The sequence below is a fragment of the Vipera ursinii genome (genome assembly GCF_947247035.1).
Source record: "Vipera ursinii genome assembly, chromosome: 1".
Lineage (NCBI taxonomy): Eukaryota > Metazoa > Chordata > Lepidosauria > Squamata > Viperidae > Vipera > Vipera ursinii.
The window spans coordinates 198,422,544-198,438,698 of NC_139512.1; the positions used below are offsets into that span (position 1 = coordinate 198,422,544).

Genomic DNA, 16,155 nt, shown 5'->3' on the forward strand with positions numbered 1-16,155 from the left:
CCCTCTACCTCGGGTGACTTTCGGGGCTTTTTCTTCCCATCCTTCCTTTTTTCCCGACCCCGAGTGACCATCTGGCTCGATCTTCTTCACCAGAAGACCCGGCTTCTTCCAGGTCGCGGGAGAGGCTTTCATCTGGTTTCAAGCATAGGAGATCTTCGGCCCATTTCTCTGCCTGGAACTCGTCCATGTGAAATTTAGTTGTGACTCCCTGGATAGGGCAGCAGCTTCTCTGGGTTGAGTACTATGCAGATCTCGCTTTTATGTAAGGACGCACCTGAGCTAACCACCCAAGAAAGCAGAACTCTTGAAACAGGCATTGTCTCAAAAGGAAACTTTTATTAGGGGTTAGTGACAGTAGGGAAGTCAAGGTGAGATCTGGGGAAAATACCGTTTAAACGGTACAGTTAAACCAGCAATATTCCTCCTCCCACCAGATTCATAATGTCCATCTGAAATCCAGCCAATCCACAGGTGGCACAGTTGGTGTGCATCTCAAGATCTTCTCCAGTTTCATTTCTCTGTAAACGTCTCCCCGATAAGGGAGACACATTCCTTTCTCAAGTGGATAGAGGCAGGAGAGGAAAAGTAGAAAGCGAAAGTTATCCCAAGCGAAAGCAAATATCCTCCCTCCCCCCAGCAAAACTGCAGGTCCTAAAACATGAGCACAAGAATATATGTGCAAGGAAAACAATAAGGAATTTGTTCTGTACCAGCCTGCTACCGGCCCTGCAGAAAAGGCAGGGACAACCCCTTTACAAATGGCAAGAGGCTGGAATTAAGCCTGCCAAATTTATTAACATAAAACAGAGCAAAACAAGACACCAACCATGAAACAGGAGCTATGAAACAGGAACTAATCAAGCGGTTGCCTTCAGCAAACCAGCCCTCCCACTCCCTTTTATACAGTTCAGGGCGTGGCTTCTCTCTGCCTCCTTCCGAGGTGCCCCATTGCCTTCCTCTGTTTACTCCTGATTGACTGCCTCCTGCGTCGGGCGTCCTTGAACAGGGCCAGCTGTGGGTCATCTTCATCCACGCTGTCAGGCTCACACAGCTGGGTCTCCGTCGTGACCAGGTGGGAGGGGCCTGGCTGAGGGCTTTCATCAGCAAGATCTTCAACCCCCTCAGCAAGCTCTTCAACACCCCCCTCCTCCTCTGAGTCATCCGACCCAACTGCCAAACCCACAGGCTGACCCTGAATCACAAGAGAATTGGGGACCTGACAAATGGTATATAAGTCTAGGTGCTATTGTTAAGTGCTATTGCTGTCCTTCTACTGAGAGAAATCCAGACTTCCACAGTCCAGAAGTTCAGACAAAATAAATTTCATACTCCAAATTGATCAAATGATTGTGATCATACTCTGTAGTATAATCTTCTTATTTAGCTCTCTCGCTTATACAAACTAAAAAACAATTTCTTATGTTCTAGTTTACCTTCAATGAATGTATGCGGTATAAAGTTAAGGGCAGCTTGATACAAATGTACTCATGCTTTCATTAAACACAGTCTCAAACTTCGGATGTTAGTACACTGTCAGATGTTTAATACATTTGTAAGAATGCTAACCCAGCCACAGTGCTTATTATTCATTTAATATTCTCTGGTAATAATTGCCGGTAATCGTGTTACATATTTTTGTGCATTTTAAAGAATTCAAATTCCTCAAGATTAAAAAAAGTGAAAGTGAAGAAAGAATGGAAAGAAACAGGTCATTGAAGTGACACAATAGGAAAACTTCAAGAATACATTTTTCCTGCCTCCCTCTTGTCCTTTAAACTGCCTCTTGTAACAAGAGGAAGTTAAGCCAATAGGAAATCTTACACAGCCATAGCAGGAAAGGGCCAACAACTACAACAAATGAAGAAAGGAATTTACAATAGTCAATTATTTTCTTTTTTGCTAAAGCCCAGTATCACAATGCCCACAAAGTTTATCAGATCCTCACTCCCTGGATACCTACCAAAAACTTAGTTTGGGGTGAGAGGAAAGTAGATTCAAAGATGTGCAGGTGAAGAAATACTTGGCTATCACAAAATATTGTTCTTGCTTCTATTAACCCTTTCAGATTTGAAACTGCTGTGAAAATATCAGCTGCTTTTTTTTGAAGGGATATAATTTTTTTGGCTTAAAGTTGACATTGGTCTATTGAACTTAGAAGGAAGTGCAATTAGTAGGCTGTGGGCCTAGTTCTCACTAAGGTTTCGATATGAATCATTTGTAGGTTTAATTTTCATAAGTTTGGCTTGTGAAAAAATAATAAGTATTTCCTCTGCAGAAAGTGTTAGAATTCTTCTAATATACTTTTTAGATGATATATTTTTTTGGGGGAAAAACAATAATTCCATTGTCTAATATGATACTGTTTAGTCTAAAGATCTACAGTATTCTATGAGAATCAGGCTTTATGGATAAAAACACTATCACAATTTTGAGTAATGATTTTGGATTTTAATCCTAATCTATAAATATGTACACACACTTATATAGGCCTATTTTTTTAAATTTTAAAACTGCAGTGAAATTTAATTTCAATTCAATACCTTGAATTGCAATCTTGAAACAAAATGTTTTTAAACAGATAAATCAGATTAGTCAACCATTCTTTATTTTGATCAAAGACCAGTGTAAAGATAAATCGGACTATTCAGCAAAAATCTTCGAAATCAATATACTTTAAGGATAGGTAACCTATATCCTCTATAGGTTTTACATTACAATTTCCATCATTTCCATTAATGGACTTGCAAGCTTGCATTGAAAGGAATGGCAGTTCTAATCATTTGGGAGGACCACTAGCAGTCTAAGCCACCAGCTTATAAAAGATTGGACATTATTTATAAAGTGCTTTACGAGCATCAAAAAACCATTTTTACATATAGCATTTCAAATTATGTAATAAGGAATTAAAATATTTACAGTTCTGAAAGTGTAAAATTAAATAAACATATATAAAGCAGTCACAAACCAAACTACAGAAAAGGTACACATTACACGAGTGCATGCATACACACACACAAGCTCACACACAAACTCCTCTCTAATTTCCCCTGTATAAAACTCTTTCCAGTTCAGCTTCCAAGATTTCTCCCCAGGTGTCTACATCCATAGGATACATACATTTTTCTGGTAAATTACTTCGTGACTGAATATTGCTATATTTTCCACTCAGCCAGTCATACTTTACTTTGCTTTTCCAGTAGTTTCTATGCAGCGTGACCTGATAAAAGCAATTAGAGAAGAATAGGAGATATAAATAAAGATACAAAACATAGATTTCTTATGTATAGAAACTCTTATCTTGCAAGCAGTGGGAAAAAAATGGGAAAAAATGGGAAAAAATCATTTCTCATCTTCTTAAAAGCTGGCTTTAAACCAGATTATTCTTATTTTTCACAGATGAAGAATAATTTCATATGTGAAAACTCTGTAAACTCCTTTCATTTGAGAGGACATATCTATTCTATACCATATAATTTTCATTTCTTATATTGCAAGTCATTTGAAGCCAGTATTCTAAGGATGTCTTATTCCAGGAAAAAAAAAAAGAACGGACTTCTAATATATTTCTGCCCACTAGTGATTCATGGAAATTATTACACTCTCATGCTAGAAGATTCAGAATCATTAATGTTACAACCAATATTTTTACTGAAACTTTTTTTATATAAAAAGAAAAAGTACTTTAAGCAGAAGTGGATTACATTAAAGAAATGGTGAGTTGGATGAAGAGCTTCATTCTTTCTCTTCTGGACAAAATAACATCACCAGCCAAAAAGTCTTTCCTTCCTTTTTAATATCACAGTACATATATGTTGCAAAATTGAATTACACCTGTGCCAGTTTTTAGTGGATTCTGTTAGGCCTTTCATTACATACCTTGAGACCCTTAGGAACGTTGTTACATTTTGATAGTAAAATGACAATTTTAGACATTGCAAATTGTTACTGTCAATTTAAGATAAACTGTAAAATATATTAAGTAGAGCTATTTGAATCTTTGATCTATAGTGGTTGGTAATAGCTTACTAGTCATAGTTTAAGGTGATGGTATTCAGCAACTTCTGCAACAAAGCACGATGATGCCAAAATGACATGCATGTGATAATGGCACCATGCAATGGATGCCACTAGGTACTCTGTGAGTTACAGCGTTTGTGTGATGATATCACATTTTATCACTTGCCCCCTTCCTATGGATGCCAATGGTAGTATTGATTTTTAATGGCCTAGCATGTGACTATGCAAAATGTTATAATGTTTCTCATTATAAACCTGTCTTAACAGCACAGAAAATCTTTTTGAAGATTCCCCATAATGGAAATATCTTTCTGGTGCTGGAAAGAGAGCCTTTCATTCCTTGTAGCCTAGAATAGGTTTTCCTTTGGGAGTTGTGTTTAGTCCCCATTGTCTCTATGGTTAGAAAATCCATAGAGATTCCTGTCTTGTGTTAGGCTTTTATTGTTTTGCTTTATTGTTTATTTTATTGTTAATTCTAATACCTGCTTTTAATTTTTAGACTGTTTTTTTTCCTTTTTTATTGTATTAAAAATAGAAAAAGCAGAAAGGAAAAAGAAAAACAAGCAAGCAAACAAATAAATAAATAAAGCAAGCAAGCAAGCTGTGACGATCTTTCTATTGTGCTCCCTTATAGTTTAGGAAGGTAGAGATAATGCAGAAAGGGAGAATAAAGTGACCCTTGGTTGTAAAAGGTACCCACACTAATCATATGATAGTTGCATATGTAGTAAGAGTAAAGTTAAAAAGTAACTATACCTGAGGGTAAAAATACATTATGTGTTGCTATTAGATTTTTTTTTCTTTTGTCATCTTTGTTTTCTATGTCTTTTATGAATAGCCAGCTTTACTGCTAGAGTATTCAATCAGGCAAGACAATAAAAAGACCTACGGTATATCTGTCTCCTTAGGCAATAACAAAATACAAAGTCCTGCAAACAGAAATAAAACAACTGTGGCAAAAGAAAGCAAAGCAACAGTAACAGGTGCCATGGGTGCAATCCCAAAACAACTGGAGCACCATTTGATCACCATTGACATTGACAGAAACACCATTAGTCAATTGCAAAAGGCAGCTTTACTCAGGACAGCTTACCCCCTCTAACACCATCAAACATCAAATCTTTCTATCTCAGGTCCTTGGGAAGGGTTCAATAGGTGGATAAAAATGCCAAATCCAGTTTGAGTATCTGGCTGACTGTGTCATGAACCATAATAAAGTCTTAATTGATTCTTATAAATATGGCCCCTTATCAATATGGCAAATAAATAAATCAATCTTCAGAAATAGTGAAATATGGCTGTTTGGTTTTGGCAAGTTAATATATTGAGTTGGACTTCAGTGGGATAAAAATGCTTAAAGGTGTTTCAAATGATAAACAGAAAATGCATAAAATATGTCTGGCTAGGTTTTGCTCTAGAAATACAGGAGCAAAAGACTGAAAGGATGTGTTTTGCAACTTATTTGTGTGTTATATGAGAAAACATAGTAGTTATCATGAGACTTCCTCAATTATGTGATTGTTGCTTGATAGGTTTATTTTAAAATAAGCCCTCCTACAATTGCCTGTTATCTCAATAAAGTAGACTTTTTTATTAAGTAGAAACTATAATGGAAACTATGTTCCTTTCTGAGAAACTACCTAGGCTTCTTATAGAAAGCAGGAGAGTACAACTAGATCAGGGGTGTCAAACTGTTGGACACCACAGGCTGGATGCATCATGCAGAAGCCACGCCCACCCCAGCTCCGGCAAGGGGAAAAAAGTCACGATACATCGTGACACATCACGTGATGCTGTGAGTTTGACACCCCTGAACTAGATAATTGTGCTAAAAGGGACAGCAAGCTATGGCCTGCTTCATGAATCTTAGGAAGGTGCAGACGTTTGATGTAATGTTGCCATCTATCCTAGAGGATGGTCTCTCCCTGGACATAATTCAAGAAAACAAGTTCCTCTTGGAATTGTTTCTGGGTTTTGTTTAGGACAGGGATACATAGCCTCAGTGGTGGGATTCAGCCAGTTTGCACCAGTTTGGCAGAACCGGTAGGTAATTTTTTCTTGCCCAGGCCCAGAATGGACTTCCGGAAGCAGCATCCACACAGAGAACTGATTGTTCACATATCTGAATCCCACCACTGCATAGCCTGCAGCTTTAAATACTGGCAACTCTTATTCTGAATTCGTTGTGACCCCAGGCTAATAAAATTTCTTCAATTTCAAGAATGGAGACATGAAAACTGGTGTGAGTCCTAAAATAGGCTTGTTACTAAAAAAAACCCCTAAAATAATTGCTGTTCCAAAGCCGGAAAATCCCATCTGTGTGATGCAGTTCTGTCCATTTGGAATCCTCCCTCATCTTCTGTGCATCTTGATCTCCCTGACGCCCAACCAGCAAAAAGTTACTCATTCCTTCAGCCTAATTTCCTAGAATTGGAGTGAAGGCAAACCAATAATTCAGATATTCTATACAATTTCTATCTTATATTCTAAATAGTGAGGCTTTCACAAGCTGCACTCCAAAATTACTAGCAAAACCTTGAAAGCAATTACTTACAGAAATATACTATCTTCTGTCATCTTTCTTTCTAGTTTTGTCAAAAAATAAGACAAGTAACTTAATCTTATACTACAGATTAACCTTCAAGTAAATACCCTAAAAGCTTGACAAATTTCAACTGTGCCAAAAGACTAGTGATACTGTGCATGGAATATTAGATCTGGATATAAGAGATCATACTATAATCAGGCATCAATTAAACTTACTTTCCATGAGTATCCTTTTCCTCTGTCACCATCAACCTCTCGCTGACAGACAGCTCTTATATTTAAACAGTGGTGTTTCCATAAATCATCACAGTGCTCAATGGTTTGGTTCCAGCTCTTGCAAGTTATTGCTGCATTGCACAAGCTCTGAATGTCAAGTTTGCTAAAGATCTTTAAACTGACTTCTAGTGGAAATACTTTCACAAAATCCCCTTCACTGTTGCCTTTCTTCTGTTTGGAAGATTTAAAGAACAATTTCTCACAAGTGGTCATTGCAACAGTCTGCTGGTTTTGTTTGGATGATTTCTGTTTAGACCCTTTTTTCATAGTTTAGACTTTGTTTAAATACCAGTCAGCCTGTCTGAAAAAAATAAAATTATTAGAAATGAAACTATAATAAACTCTGTTTAGAAACATTTGCTGCTACTTAATGTCATTAAAGCACTATTTCTGGCTAAGTATCAGTGCTATGTAAATGTACACAAAATATCTCTCTGTATACAGTGACTATGAGCACAATCATTTTGGAAATTTGGGTTTTAATACTACTGCTGTTTTCTCTGAATTATACTTTGCCTTTCTTAAGAAACATACTGTATAGATATGTGAGTGCATGTGTGTGTGTGTATATACATGTGTCCACACAGGCAGGCATATTTTTTTCTATTCAGTTAAGTGGAGCATCTTGAAGTGATACACTAACTGAAAAGTAGCAATTATCCAGAGACAAGTTTTCCAATCTGAGCCAAAGGAAATAATTGCTCTCAGATTTTTGCACATACTATACATGTATCCACCATATGCAGTGCTTTTTTTGTAAAAGAAAAAGGTGCCGGAACTCACACATGTCATACAACCCGCCTTGCCTACCCTACAAGGTTCCATCCAAAAAAGGTGCAGGAACTCCGTTCTGAGCGTTCTATGAGAAAAAAAGCCCTGACCATATGAAACAATTGACTGTTTTGCTTCAGTGTGATTATGAACCCCTGGGAAAAAAGACGGGGATATAAATCTAATACATATCATTATTACTTTATTCATTTCCAACTCACACTCGTTTGTTGCTTGAAAGCTGGACAAAATTTTCTATGACTGCAACAAAATTGTTTTGGCAGCTGGGCCTGAGGTGCTGTCTGCTTAGATGGAAGCTATTCCTCTGTGTAGAGCAGAGCACAGTCTCACTGGCAGACAAAAAGGGCGACTTAGGATGATTGGTTTACCTGAAGGTTGCCAATCAACTAAAATACCTCTTTTAATTTTCTCACAAAAACACCTCTCAAGGCTTTTGCAGCAGGATGGTGAAAGGGGGGGGGAACCCACAGAAGCCTGGAATGTTTGGTGGGGCTGATATTGTGTTGTAACCTGGTATTTCAACATGGGGGGGGGGGAAAGGCATGAGTACAGGAGCTTGGCAAGAGGGCTGATTTAGTAATAAACTAAGAAGCTGAAGGTCTTGTATAAATGTAAATAAGTTTCACCTGTTAACAAAAAAAATCGGCAGTTGTTTTGCACAGCCACCCAAATAAGCCATCTTTTAATATTAAATGCAGCGTGAAGGGAAATATGTAAGTACTGGAGTACTTGACTACTGTTTCCCTAGGATTTAAATTTGGGTTGCTTAAAACATTTTTTTTGGGGGGGGGTTTCAATGTAAAGCAATTAGCAATGTAAACTTCATAATTTTAAATGGATCAAAGCTATGTTTCTCTCTTTGGGAGTTTGTGACTTTGAACAGAATCTTGAGGATTCTTTCTAGAATAATTTTTCGAAGTACTGAACCATATTAATAGTCATCAAATTTACATACACCTCAAATAACAAAAGTCTCTGCATTGTATTAGAATAAAAAGCACAAATTAAACACACTAATTAGCTCTCCCCTGATATGTGTACGTAGTTTTTTTTTTATTTGCAGTTGCAGCTAAAATAGGATGGGCTGTAATAAAAAAGTGAATATATGCAGCTCAGGGATGAACTGTGGAGTCCTTAGCACTCCAAGCTTGGTTGTTCACAGGATGAGGTTGTGTTTGTGGGTGCATATACAACTGTTAGGAATGGCGAACTTTAAAGGAGACTATTTGTAGTTCAGGGTTGAAATGAGGGGTTCTTGGTGCTCTCCGAGTTTTTCTTGCAGACTTTTCATTACCCAAACCAGGCAACATCATCGAAGCTAGTTAGTTGAGTAATGAAAACAACGAAGCTCGGTGAGCACCAAGGACCCCCTCATAGCGAACTTTGGATATCATTTATTTTATTTTAATTGTATTTATATCCCGCCCTTCTCCGAAGACTCAGGGCGGCTTACAAGCTTAGCAGTAGCCTTCATTCAATGTATATGCCTGCTTATTATGACGGGACACTGTGGACTTTCCACACCAGCTCCGTATAATTCTACGAAACTGAAAGGAATTCGACTGAGAATGTACGTCAAGCGGTTTCCACAACCTCCTCGAGACACCTTTATTCCCAACGAAGGCTAAGAACCCCACCCCGCATCACCTGACAGTCTATTCAACTGCCCCGCTCCCCAGCTCCGCCCTATTCGGTGATTGGACGCAATCGCGACGTCGCCGAGGAACGCAGGAGGCTCGAGGCTCCTCACCTGGCTCCCGGCCCTCCGTTTCCGCTAACGGTTTTAACGGCTTCTCCCATTCGAATTTGTTTACTTCTCTCTCTCTCTCTCTCTCTCTCTCTCTCTCTTTTTTTTTTTTTGCTTCCCCATTGCAAATTACGTAATCAGAGGCTCCCGAAACACCGGCCTTCGCCGATAAGCATTTTGGGAGTTGTAGTTTAGTGGCGAGGCAGGAAATTCCGTAGGCCAGGGGTAGGCAACCTCGGCTGTTTTATGACTCATGGACTTCAACTCCCAGAATTCCTGAGTCAGCTATGCTGACTCAGGAATTCTGGGAGTTGAAGTCCATGAGTCATAAAACAGCCGAGGTTGCCTACCCCTGCCGTAGGCGTAGTCGTGGATTTGTGGCGCAGTTAAAATGGGTGTGTTTTTTTTACAAAAGGCGGCGAGTTATTGGTTACAGCGGAACGGCATGTTTCAGTTCAGCAGCTAGGAGGGGTATATACAAGAAGGGACGGACGGTACGTTGCTGTTTTTTCTTCCCCCCTTGTGGAATTTTACTTCCAAGGGGAAATGCGGGAGTCCCGTTGCCATGTCTGGGTTTCATTTAATGCCGGTGGACGGGGGTTGCCCTTTGCCGCTGCCGCTCGGGGAGACAGTGATAGGAAGAGGCTCTTTTTTGGGAGTAAGTGCCCCAGCGAATCGGCAAAGGAGTGCCAGTTTGTCTAGTTAAACAGGGGTCTTCAAACTTGGCCCTTTTATGACTGGTGGACTTCAACTCCCAGAATTCCTCAGCCAGGCATGCTGGCTGAGGAATTCTGGGAGTTGGAGTCCACAAATCATAAAAGGGCCAAGTTTGAAGACCCCTGGTCTAGTATGTTTGTGTAGTTGACTGAGAGGGCGAACGGCACTAGGAGCGAGTTCGTGAGCGACCGCTTTGTGGGCAAGTGAAGGAGATACATACCCACTTCCTTTGCATTGAATCAGATCGTCAACTTTACGTTTCCTTCCAGACGGCACTGTACCCAAACAAATTTGGGAAGGCAGTGCCTTGATGGAGGCTTTCCAAGATTTAAGCATGCTTTTACAAAGTCTATTACAAAGTCTATTAAGCATGCATTCAAAGCAACCTGATGGACCAAGGAGACCCGTCCCGCCAGTCAATTAAGGGGGCTTGTCTTTTGGAAAAGCTTGGTGAAATCAATAAGATTTAATGGACTTTGTTTGCAAGCTAAACAAAAGAAAATAACATATAAAAGTGGAAAGGCTAAAAGAAGCAATGTTGCTTGGTTGAGCCACTTAACAGTACAATTAAAGGAGTCCAGATCATTGCGCCAGACCTTACATGCATGTAATTCATATGTTGATATTAAATGTGCATATTTTATCCACATTGGTAGGACCTCTTAGAGCATCTGATAGCGCTAGGTTGCAAAATGCAAAGCCTCAGATCTAATCTCAGTTCAGCCATAAAGTTTGCTGGAGGTTCACCAGCTTGTAGCTACCTCTCAGGTCTCTCAAAGAAGGAGCAAAAAGTAAAGATTCTACAATAATACAAATACTCTTAGCAACCTTTGGTGCTATGCAAATGCAACCAATTACTCAGCTCCTAGGTGCCTACCTTGCTCCATTGGATGAAATCTCAGTCGTCTTGAACTCACTGTGTGGAACTCCTACCAGCTACCCCTGGTGCTGTGCAAATGCAAATAGTAACTCTTCTTTGTTTTTATAGTAATTTTATTAAAGTGTAATATTTACAATAGTAAAAACTAATACAAACTGAAAAAGAAAAAGAAATAATAGAAAGTGCAGAAAAGAAAAAAATAAAAATAGAAAAGTATGTAGCAAAGAAAAAGTAAAAATTGTAAAATAGTGTCCTTTCAAAACCGTGGACTGGGTTTGAGCAAGATGGCTATTACCTCATCTCCTAGAGCTCTGAACCAGCAGGAGACCCTATCTTGTTGTCTCCTTGTGAAGAACGGCTGTCTGAAGAACTTACTAGGGTCCTCTGTTTATTTGGAGAGGAATTATCAAAGAGACTTGCTGTCTCTTCATTCTGCCTTAGTCAGCTCTGCTTTTCACACAGTCTTCCACCAGAAGCCTTTTGTTCCATTCTCTTTGAATTAGTTCTTATGGCATCCTTTAGCACAGAGGTCCCCAACCTTTTGGACACCGGGGACCCGTTCCATGGAGAGATGTTTTTCCGCGGACCGGAGTGCGTGGTGTTGTGTGCTGCCTGCATCTCATGGATGGGGCTTTGTGTGGATTGGTTGCTGGCATGCCGTGGCCCGGTACTGGTCCATGGACTGGGGGTTGGGGACCCCTGCTTTAGCATACTAATTCAAGGTTGGAACCATTTGAGTCCAGAAGCATACATATATTCATTATAATTTCAAGAAAAACAGTATTTCTCATACAAGTACATTTAAAGGGATATAAATATGTAAAATGCAAAAAGAAAAGCCAATATAAGCAATAAAGACAGATGGGTAACCACAAAATCTCAAATAACCAGCATTTTCTTTAAAAAGAATGTTACTTTGGTCATTTTTTTATTTCAACCTCATTGTGATTGCTTTCTAATTTGCAGATTATTATTTAGTTTCAATAGTTGAAAGAAGACTATAACACTAATACCGTAATACGCTATATATTTGATTGAGTATAGATATTGTATTGTCCACTAGAGGTCACAATATGCAAGTTCTGTGAAGGAACCCCCACAATTAATTGTACTTCTTGAAGGCATATTGTATATTATAGTTACGTATTATTACATACTTGAAATTATAATTATGTTCTCTATTCTCTTTTTAGTTTAATAAGGGCTTTTCCAGTTATTTAGAGCTGTGTAAATCTTCTAAGTTGATGACCATAATAAAAAACTACAAGACAATTTGTTATATGGTATTACTTTTGTATTCAGTTTTTATGGATCGCAGTTGAAATCATTTCAGGAATAATGGCCTTTCATGGTTGTATTTTGACCTATTAGCCATGATGGATACATATCAAAAAAGGACAAGGTTTCTGTATCTCTAATATGAATTTACTTAGATATTTTTTTAATTTTTTTATTAAATTTAGTATTTAAAAACATTGGACACGGTACAAACGGACTGACATACCTTCTTGTCTACAATATTCATATATATATATATATATATATATATGTGTACACATAAAATACACTTAAATACACTTAAGATACAAATCAATTAAATATAATACAATTTACTTAGATATTGTTTGCATGATTATACATACCTTCTGAAGCTCCCATTCTGTATTGCTGTTAAGGTGGAAGAGCTCTGTTTTTAGTTAGTTGCTTTTTGCTGTCTGTTTTCCAGATAGTGAATATAGATTTAGAAAGTAAATGGAGATGCTCTTTTGTTTTTCTCCTTTTCCTGTGCCTTAATGTGAATATGTATTTAAATTAGCTCTTTAGTTCTTAATTGGATAGCTTAATCTGTATTTGACATGAGTTGCCATGCATATTTTATTGTGTGTAAACAGGATGATCAGTATTTTCATTTTAATAATAGGTAAAATAAAACAGTTTCTCTTTGGAGGAGATAGCTTATTTATACAATAATTTTTCCCATCATATTAACTGCTGAAAAATAACTGAATTGTCTATTTCCAGGTTGCAGATAAAAAAGTTTCCAGAAAGCATGCTATTCTGAAAGTAGTTGGTGACCAGCTTAGCATCAAACCGGTGGGTAGTGTTGAATATCCTTTTCATTTTTAGCCCTAAGTGGAAATAGAGGCTAAAATGGTAGAATTCAAAATTAATAGTGTTTTTGATATATATGTGTGTATATATGTGTGTGTGTGTGTGTGTGTGTGTGTGTGTGTGTGTATGTATGTATGTAAGAACAGCTATTTATCTTCAATAATCCAATAGTAGTCCTTCTTTCCACTATAACCTGGGCATTCCTGGTAGGTGAAAAAGAAGCAAGGAAATGTTCTGACTTGCATCTCAGATGTTGTTATACAATTGTGCCATTTGTGCAAAACAATCATTTGACATCATCACATCTTGTGATCATTATTGTTAAGCTCTCTACAAGGGAGCCTGAAATTCTCTGTAGTGGCATTTGGCAGGAGTGCAAGTTGATGGAAGTACCTCATGCAAGGAATTTTCTTGATCCCATACTAGTAAAACTTATTTGTGGTCTGTGAGTTCAATTAATATATAACAATCATTTTTCTCGCTGTGTTTAAAGTAATTACCTCTCCCAGAATAAGCTGCATTGCTGCATTGTAATGGAATCAGTGCACATTAAGCCTATTAAGTCCTACAAGGTCTTCACTGATATCTGTACTAAAAGTCTTCTTAATTGGCAGGTCCATGTGAACCCTTGTTTTTACTGGCCCGATGAAGATGACCAACTATTTCCACTGGATAGAGATAAGTGGCATCAGTTGTATCCAGGTGACAGTTTTTCTCTGTTGGTAGACAAATATATCTTCAAGGTTCTGCATACTCCACTGGAAAAGGAAAGCCTGCTAAGGTAATGAGGTTTGATGTTGAAAAAGTGTCACTAAGTTTCAGTGTCAAGTTGCCTCTTAAAATATAATCTGATATGCAGTATGCTAAATGAGTCAAATTATGTTTGAGTCATTATTTAATTTAATTTTAATTTAATTTTATTAGATTATATACCGCCCTTTCCCGAAGGACTCAGGGCAGTTTACAGGGTATTTAAAATCAGTAATACAAAATAAAAAAGTTAAAAAACATTTTTAAAAGATTAAATTATCCCTTAAAATAAAAACCCCAGTTAAAAAGTTCTCAGCCTGGGCCGGAGAGCTCAAAGAGCCAGATCTTCAGGTCCCAGCGGAATGAACGAAGGTCAGGGGCAGTCCTCAGCTCCACGGGCAGCTGGTTCCAGAGGGCAGGCGCACCCACAGAGAAGGCCCTCCCCCTGGGTGTTATCCGCCGGGACCCTGAGGAGACCCTGTGTGAGCGCACTGGACGAAGGGAACTTGATGCTGGCAGCAGGTGTTCCCTCAAATATCCCGGACCCAAGCCATTTAGGGCTTTATAGGTCATCACCAGCACTTTGAATCTCACCCAGAGGGCAACCGGAAGCCAATGCAGCTCGCGGAGTAGAGGTGTTACACGGAAGTATCGGGAAGCCCCCATCACAACTCGCGCGGCCGCATTCTGCACCAGTTGAAGCCTCCGAGTGGTCCTCAAGGGCAGCCCCATGTAGAGGGCGTTGCAGTAGTCTAAACGGGAGGTCACGAGCGCATGAGTGACTGTGCGTAGGGCATCTCGGTCCAAATAGGGTCGCAACTGGCGCACCAGGCGAACCTGGGCAAAAGGCCCCCTGGTCACGGCACCTATATGGTCTTCAAAATTAAGCCGTGAGTCCAGGAGGACGCCCAAGTTGCGAGTCCTATCAACGGGGGGTAACACCTCACCCCCCATCGTTAAAGGTGGAATGGACTGGTTAGTCCGAGATGCCGATATGCACAGCCACTCAGTCTTGGCAGGATTGAGACGAAGCCTGTTTCTCCCCATCCAGACCTGGACCGCCTCCAGGCAACGGGACATCACAGCGAGGGCATCGCTGGGTTGGTTCGGGGTGGAAAGAAAAAGTTGGGTATTATGGTAAGTGGTAGCTGAATAAATTATTTGTTCTATTTATCTCAGCTGTAATTGCAGGTATTACTCCTTCACAAAAAATAAGGTGAATACTATAACAGTTGTACATATGCAAAAATGTAATTAGAGATTTTGATACATACATATATATGCATATATACACACACACATAAATATACTAATATTTTAAATATTGGATGTTCCTGTATTGTTAGATAATTGAAACATTTTTTTCAAAATCACAAAAAGTAATGAAAGTTGTAATGACAGTTCAAGGGCAGCACTGCAGCAAACCTCTGTGTAATATTTCAGAGTAAAACAGATTTTTTGGGGGGGTCAAATGTTCATTCCTGATATGGAATGAAGTAGAAACATTAGCCTTACTAAAATAGCAGGGAATAAATACCTTAAATTTATAGGGCATTAAATTCATAGTATTTAACATAAAATACTTATTTTTGTCCTATGAACGGTAGTTGTTTTGTACTTAAAAAAAAAATATATTGTAGCACTTACATACATGCTAAATAAGATCCAGAACTTATTGTCTATTATCATGGAAAAACTAAAGAAGCTTATATATAGCTTATTGATTCATTACATTGGATTGTACAAATTCTTTAAAAGGCGTTCTTTGGAACAGGCAGGAGCACATATGAAGCAATCTTCCATTGTTATATTTGCCTGGCTCGCACAGCTGTTTTGAAGCAGCTTCCAGCTGTCCCTCTGTACACATGCAGAACTACTTTGTTTAGCAGCAACAATGGGATCAGCTTTCCAAGCAACAAACAAGCCTGGAAAGAGACATAGCTCCTTTAAGTTTAAAGAAAAAAAAACTTCTTATAGATGCTGCTTTTGATTCCAAGACACTTATTTTGAAAGATTTGCACATTTGTTTAATGTCCATTTTTCCATAATTCATATTAAGACATCATCAGTTTTGGGCAACTTTAAAAGAAAAAAAAACTTTAGGCACAACAAAAAAATAACAAAAAATAGGGAGCGCTATAGTGTTTAAAGGGACGCGGTGGCTCAGTGGGTTAGGACGCTGAGCTTGTCGATCAGAAGGTCGGCAGTTTGGCGGGTCAAATCCCGAGTGCCGCGTAACAGAGTGAGCGCCTGTTACTTGTCTCAGCATCTGCCAACCTAGCAGTTCGGAAGCACGTAAAAATGCAAGTAGAAAAAT

At 38.7% G+C, this 16,155-nt stretch overlaps 2 protein-coding genes across 4 annotated transcripts in view; one reads left to right on the top strand and one right to left on the bottom strand.

The window, feature by feature from the left end:
• Positions 1-2,630: 2,630 nt before the first annotated feature.
• On the bottom strand, positions 2,631-9,456 carry FBXO48 (F-box protein 48). 3 transcript variants are annotated; one of them, XM_083349641.1, is made up of 3 exons: positions 9,383-9,456; positions 6,781-7,141; positions 2,631-3,217 (listed from the first exon to the last, which is right to left on the bottom strand). In XM_083349641.1, exons 2-3 carry the CDS (start codon positions 7,105-7,107, stop codon positions 3,038-3,040), a joined length of 507 nt encoding a protein of 168 aa, XP_083205767.1. In that variant the 5' UTR covers positions 7,108-7,141; positions 9,383-9,456; the 3' UTR covers positions 2,631-3,037. The 3 variants fall into 3 exon arrangements, with proteins under 3 accessions (XP_083205767.1, XP_083205766.1, XP_083205765.1); XM_083349640.1 differs by having other exon boundaries at positions 6,781-7,137; positions 9,383-9,453; XM_083349639.1 differs by lacking the exon at positions 9,383-9,456 and adding an exon at positions 7,833-8,111 and having other exon boundaries at positions 6,781-7,137.
• A 442-nt stretch (positions 9,457-9,898) lies between these two features.
• The window catches only part of APLF (aprataxin and PNKP like factor), a 31,283-nt gene continuing 25,026 nt past the window's right edge, over positions 9,899-16,155 (top strand). The window contains exons 1-3 of the mRNA XM_083369786.1: positions 9,899-10,037; positions 12,999-13,070; positions 13,703-13,869. Of these exons, the coding sequence (XP_083225912.1) occupies positions 9,945-10,037; positions 12,999-13,070; positions 13,703-13,869 (332 nt within the window). The 5' untranslated portion in view covers positions 9,899-9,944. The remainder of the gene's footprint in view (positions 10,038-12,998; positions 13,071-13,702; positions 13,870-16,155) is intronic.